At 39.3% G+C, this 6,978-nt stretch overlaps 1 protein-coding gene across 1 annotated transcript in view; it reads left to right on the top strand.

Moving 5' to 3' along the window:
• The first annotated feature begins 1,678 nt into the window (after positions 1-1,678).
• Positions 1,679-6,978, top strand: part of LOC109462253 — a 6,634-nt gene continuing 1,334 nt past the window's right edge. Inside the window, exons 1-5 of the mRNA XM_019758784.1 lie at positions 1,679-1,805; positions 3,686-3,822; positions 3,971-4,064; positions 4,485-5,033; positions 5,148-5,323. Of these exons, the coding sequence (XP_019614343.1) occupies positions 1,679-1,805; positions 3,686-3,822; positions 3,971-4,064; positions 4,485-5,033; positions 5,148-5,323 (1,083 nt within the window). The remainder of the gene's footprint in view (positions 1,806-3,685; positions 3,823-3,970; positions 4,065-4,484; positions 5,034-5,147; positions 5,324-6,978) is intronic.

The raw sequence follows: 6,978 nt of genomic DNA on the forward strand, positions 1-6,978 counted from the left end.
ATTTGGGCTATAGTTTTTTTTCAAAATCTACATATGGCATACAGATAGTAGCAATCGTGCTATTCGCCAGCTAAAATATTTACAGACGTGTACACAATATATCCATTATTTAAACATTAAAGTTACAATCGATTGCCCCGAACATAGCAATTAATTACAGAATCTTCTGTTGCGTATTCATCAGTTTCCGCTATTGACTAGACTAATCAGCATTTAATCGGCACGACAAATTATTGCGATGATTGTCTACTGACCCAATGGGTTATAATTAGTCTACACTCATATTTATGTGTAAACGAGTACAATAAAACCATAGTAGCCTGTAACAAATCACAAAAAAATCATAAACAGATTTTTATTCGGTCCGTAGGGTTTTAGGAGGTCCAACGTTACTTGTGATACCGTCAGTGCCCATGAACATCACTGCATTGACTCTGTTATATGATATGGACGATACAGTTGCAAATCCAACTCAAATCTGCGATTCTTCTATGTCTACATCAAGCCCTGTGAACCAACATGACATACAGCAACACTGGGACTCAGCCACCCCAGAAGAGCGGAACGACACGTCGCCCGGGGATGTGAAAGAGTCGCTACAGGACGGTCTTAGCGGCGCTTCGGCTGAACACTCTGTCCAGGACCATGTACCTGGTCACAGCACTGACGACGGGACAGAGCGTCCATCGCTACCGACTGTCTGCCCGTCTGATAAAAACATCGGGAAAACTGACCAGAATCAGGCTTTTTACTCAGAAACGCCTTCGTCACCGGAAACGTGTACATCGGACACACACGTTGACGATGTTAAACAACATCAAGTACTCCGTGCTGATAATTCACTGGAAAAGGCAGAACAACAGTCGTCAAATGACATGTACGATGCCAAAGGTTATAACGAATATAACGAAGGACAATACCAACTAAGGGATACCTGTGTTAAAGAAGTATCTGCCACTGCCTATCAATGCAGTGAGGATGTCGACGAGGCAAGCATTGGCATTGATTGTTCAAAAAAAGGAGCGGGGGGCTTAGACCAGCCTGTCGCCAAGCAATTAGAGGATGCTGAAAACTCTTATCAGAATGAATTTGAATTGGAGGAGGACGTTACTGCAGACGATAGTTGTATCCGTCCGTACGCAGTCGCGCACCAACCGGACATCAAAACAAACGATGAAGAAGACGATACCTTTGACGTCCAGCCCTACGCCGTTGCTTACGATGAACAGGATATAAATTATGAGGAACAACAACCGACTGGCGAGTCTGCTGATTGTTCTCATAGCGAATGGGGAGGACCCAACACCAGTTTAGGTACGTTTGTGACAGTTACAACGTTATAGGGAATTTCAATAGACTTGTCAACCAAACGAAAAATCTATCATGCCAAATTCCAATCATGAAAATATTACTTATGTATGGCTGGGACATAGCTGATTTTTATCGTTTTAACACTACAATTTCTTATTGAGGATATTGTCGATGCTTTATCATTGAGTTTGTTTTTATCCATAGTTTACGTCATCCTTTGTTAAAGGCATATAGCTACAGATGGCTATTTCAGAATATAGTTTTAGCATATTTGTTATTAATATCCATAATGTTTAACAGCTTAAGTTTAAAGGTACTACAAGTCAAAAGTAGCATTGCTGAACATTGGTTAACCTCTGTCCAAATAATGTCGACTGCAGAGTCTGTTGCCGGTAAGACGGACGGTCTACTTCGGAACCCTATGTACATCGGGAACGTGTTACACCAAAACCCCATGTACGCTCCAAATGCTGCACAGCCAAGGGCAGATGGAGGTAAGATGCCGCAAATTTACCAAAATTACCACATTGTTACCCTATGTTGCGTCAACAAAATTTACCTCATCAGTATGTTTCACTTGCTTTAACACAAATACAAGCTTCTAGTCCGATATGATATTGAACACAGATAAATAACTGCCTTTATTATCTCCGGCAACATGGTGATAATTGGTAGCTTTTAGAAAAGGGGATTGGAAGGAGCAAATGGTATAATGCAGATAACTATAATTATAGAAGTTTGGAACTTCACTAATCTCAGGGCCGTTCACTTTCCCTGAGGAATATTTTAGGTTTTATTCCTCCTACCGTCCATTTTCGGTCATTTTTTTTACCATTTTCGCTAAGTACCATTTTCGCTAAGGCGAAAATGGTAATAATACCAGAACAAACATTTATTCCATCCATGGGTGGGTGAACAGACATTGCAAGACCATGTTAGAACATTTATCCATGCCTTGGAAGTTTGTATACTTTCTATTGCGGTTTCTAATTTCAAAATCATGGTTGTAATAATGTTGCATAACAAAGCTGCTGACAATTACAAAACAAACTTAATTGGTCTTAAATAATAACTTGATTTTATTATTTGCCAAAAATTTTGATAAAAACATGTTTATAATCACAGTAATCAAGGATTTAATAAACTGCATAAATTATGTCAATAAGCATTGGCAGTGTGGCTTAGTCTAGATTTTCAGCTTTCCATATCTCGGTTCAAACTTGACCAATTTTAATTTTGTTTCCACAAAGGGGAAGCCTATAAAATGGAGATCGCACCACAGTAGTCACGTTTTATTCCATGGTGTAGTTTTCCATCGGCGTGGCGCTTTACATGATGTAAACAAAGCCGGCCGTACGTAAGCACTCATACTAGTAGTAGTAGTAGGGATGGGGAGGCCTCGTCATCTCGTCTTTTGACATAAATACATGTATCTCGGCTCAAACTTTATTTGAATTTGGTTTCCACAAAAAATAGAGGAGATTCAATCACAGTAGTCACCTTTTATTCCATGCATTAGTTTTCTATCGGAGTGGGGATAAACATGACGTAAACAACTTCGTAAGGGTGGGAGGGGGGCATGTCGTCTGCTAGCCATGTTGGTAAATTATGGAACTAAACATAGCCTAGTGAATGCACTCAGGGCTCGAAATACATTTTTTGCATACCTGAAGTGGTGCATGTAACATTGAAAATTACCTACTCCATACAAATTGTACCTGCACCACAGAAGTATGGATCCTACTAAAACTGTTAAGAAATAAATATGATACTGATGGTAAAAAAGTAATGATAAGTTTACCGGTAATGACATGTGAACTAGTCTATTATGTCTAAAGTTTATAATTCTTATATGTACATGACTATAATAACATTACTCATATTTGTGTAAATATATTGCAGAGACTAATCACTATATCTGACACTGATTTTGTTGCCATCCACCAGTTCGTAAAAACTGTAAGCCTTTTCATAAAAAAATTTGCTGCGAAAATGGCAGCTTTTGCAAAAGCACTTGTTTAAATTACCATCATAAAATGTCCGTAGAAATATATTGCAGAGACTAATCACTATATCTGACACTGATTTTGTTGCCATCCACCAGTTCGTAAAAACTGTAAGCCTTTTCATAAAAAAATTGCTGCGAAAATGGCAGCTTTTGCAAAAGCACTTGTTTAAATTACCATCATAAAATGTCCGTAGAGCATTTTCGCAGCAATTTTTTTATGAAAAGGCTTACAGTTTTTACGAACTGGTGGATGGCAACAAAATCAGAGATTTATAATAATATTTTGAATTTTTTTGAACAAAGGGTATGCAGTTGCCTTTATGGTAATGTTTGAATTTTGTTTTTCTATTTATTCTTGCTTTCCAGGTCATAGTTGTGTGGTGTCTCAATCTTGTCTGGTGGGTGTCATTATTAAAGGCCTGATCGTGGCGACGCTAGCGGTTATAACAGCACTTATCATCTCAATCTACGTCCCAGCGAAGCAAGGCAGCTACATGCAAACGGTACGTTTTCTTGTACGTTAAAATAAATAGACTAATATTTTGGAGAACAATTTTTCATTTATTTTTTTTTGTTTATTATATATATTTAACTTGTTTACATCTGTAGTTGTTTATTACTGAAGACTATTTTGTTCTTTTCCATACTCAGACTACTTGGATGAACACAAGTTTTGAAGTCAAGACTCCAACTAACGTAACCCAGTATACAAACTACACATCGCCTCCACAACCAGACATCAAAGGTGATTCTTCGTTATGTTAACCTCACTTGGCTAGTTGGTCACATTAGCTTCAGTTAACAGTGTCTTTGTTAACAGTGAGACTACCAGATAGATTCAGGCATAATATCTAAGCATTGCCTTTATCAAGATCTGTCACTGAGTATTATGAATAATCATGAATGAATACATCGTGTTTTAATAAAACCCTATCTTTCCTGGTCATATACATGACTTACAAATCACAACAATCATTCTTTTACATGTTTCATTCGACATTTTACTTCTAAGGCGCGTGTAGTACGACAATTTAAATGTTTTGAATTTGTACGGTGTAGTATAAATGTTCTTTTTAATTGTTACCAGAGAACGAAAACAAAGACCTACAACAAAAGACGATCGTCTTTCGACTGAACTGTGAAGAATTTTCTGATTGTTCCGAAGTGGAGGCTGTCGCAGTATCGCCTGGCAACAAAATATTCGTGGCGGACACCTACAACAGGCAGGTTCAAGTCTTCAGCAATAAGGGCATCTCCCTCCGCCATTTCCCCACCGTTATCTCGGGGGAAAACTCCGAGACGATGGAACCCAAAGACATCTCCATCGACGGGGAGGGTCATGTGTGGGTAGTTGGGAATGCGGACAGAATGTCAGGGTTTATTGTTCGTTACACTAAACTTGGAAGTCTCCTAACAACACTCCGCGCAACGTTCAGCAATAATTCTTTCTCCGGCATGACGGTGGACACACTTCGTAATCTTGTGGTAGCGACAGAGTACTGGTGGGGTTATGGGGAAGTCAAGCTTCTGCATTTCAATGGTACTGTTGAGCACAAGTTTCGGGTGCAGCAAGGTTCGGGGTACCCCGGGGTGGTCGCTGTGGGACGTGAGGGGAACCTGTTTGTGTCCGACAGTATTGGAGATGCACGTGTCCATGTCTATAACAACAGGAGTCAGTACCTTTATAGCTTTGGGGGTCACGACATCGATGAGGGTCGGTCAGAAGTCGGCCTGGGTTCAACAGAAATCGGCATGGGGCTGGCAGGAATAGGCGAGGGTCGGACAGTAATCGACCTGGGTAAGACAGAAATCGGAGAAGGTATAACAGAAACTGACGAGAATGAGGCAGACGAAGTCATGGGAATCTGTACAGACGGTTCAGGAAACGTTCTGCTGGTCCGGATAGGCGGGGCGGTAGACATGTTTACAGAAGACGGGCGGTACGTGCGCCTCGTTGTTACCAGTAGAGCTGGCGGTGTGGCAGTAGCCCCCGGTGGACAGCTGGTATTGACTGATTTTGACACCAGTAATATCACAATATTCTATCAGTACTGAGTGCTGATCCATTTGGATATATTAATTAATTTATACATAGTCCTGTTGTGACACCTAGTCTACCTTGAGTAGTTTATTGGCACGTTTTCACTCGTGCTGGTCTCGGCACCCTGTAGACTTGTATCATTATCTACATTAGGACACACCAATTTAATTTGTTGGTTCTCGGAGTTTTTCTTGAAAAATATGACGCGACAGGGCGGAAAAAAAGCTCTTAAGTCTGATGGTGAAGCCAGGGCTGGAAGGATGGGCCCGGGGCTCTCGTGAACATGACAAATGTATACAGAAAAGCAATAAAAGACGATACACATTGTACATATTAGTATACTGCTATGTATATAGCTCTTTTCAAAGCTTATGTGGATTTTTTTTATCAAGTGGTATCAATAAATATACTTTTCATAATTCATTTTATCAACGTCTAATGGCAATAGTACTTTCTGGGTACTATGGGTACACTTATTGGGTGGTTATTTTCTGACATTTCCGACAACTACTAAAGCACAAGGTCAAAGGCAAACTCTCTGCCTACATAAATTTTGTGAATAACTTGCTAATATTATAATATTGATATGATAAGCACATCTAAATTTATAAACTTCAAGTGCCCGGCGGGACCCCTAGACAAACTTTTTTAAAACAAATTTGGTATGTATGTATTCGTCAGTAAAAACTCTATAACATCCCATCGATCCCAGGTGTATCATTGTTATTACAACAGACATATTATCTAATATGTTCAGATTTTTGGCAAAAATCACATGCTTGCAATATTCATACAGGGTCAGCAAAGTCTTGGAAATGTTGTGCACTCTGGGCCCGACACAGTGTTGTAGAACAACTTGTCTACTTTCTATAAATGTGTTCAGTAACTCAAAAGAATGTTGTGTGTGGATGCGCTTTTAGGGCGCTAATAAGATCACAAAAATTTAACTTCTGGCTTCTTATGAACTGAAATCTGATCACTTTGTTGGGATAAGTGGACAATACAGCCAATTAACTTGTTGACATAGCATGTTCCTTGTTGGGGACCAGACTACCCTACAGTTAACGGCTTGTCCACACCTTTACCTGCTAGTGCCAGACAGCTAGCTTGGCTTGGTTTATCAACAATAAACAACCATTGTTTCAGGGTTCCAATTACTATGACTAGAAAAAGACTATCAAAAATCCATTTCTTGATCCAACATACTCTACAACAACATAAGGAACAAGTCGATAACATCAAAAGTATAACTATAATTTGGTTGGAGTAAGATTTTTAACAAGTTGATTACACTGGCGCACTCACTATCCAGTTTATCGTCTGTTGTTCCCCGACGCAAAAAGGTTCTATAGAGCTGCTACAACTTACCAAAATTCGAAAGAAAGTGTGTGAAAGGTTTTACCTATGTCAAACTACTAGTCTATACACTAGTATAAGAGTACTCTCCTAAGTCCTGTAATGAAAATTGCTCATCAAAACAACAAACGGCATCAAATCCAGAAAAACATGGAGGGTTATCAGACTTTTGATTACCCCTGGTGTTTATGATAAATATACTCAGGTTCTCCTTTACTAAAGTCTCTCAGTGTTATAGGTTTTATGCCTTGTTAGGAAATCG

The sequence above is a fragment of the Branchiostoma belcheri genome, unplaced genomic scaffold, assembly GCF_001625305.1.
Source record: "Branchiostoma belcheri isolate BF01 breed outbred unplaced genomic scaffold, Haploidv18h27 scaffold114, whole genome shotgun sequence".
NCBI lineage: Eukaryota > Metazoa > Chordata > Leptocardii > Amphioxiformes > Branchiostomatidae > Branchiostoma > Branchiostoma belcheri.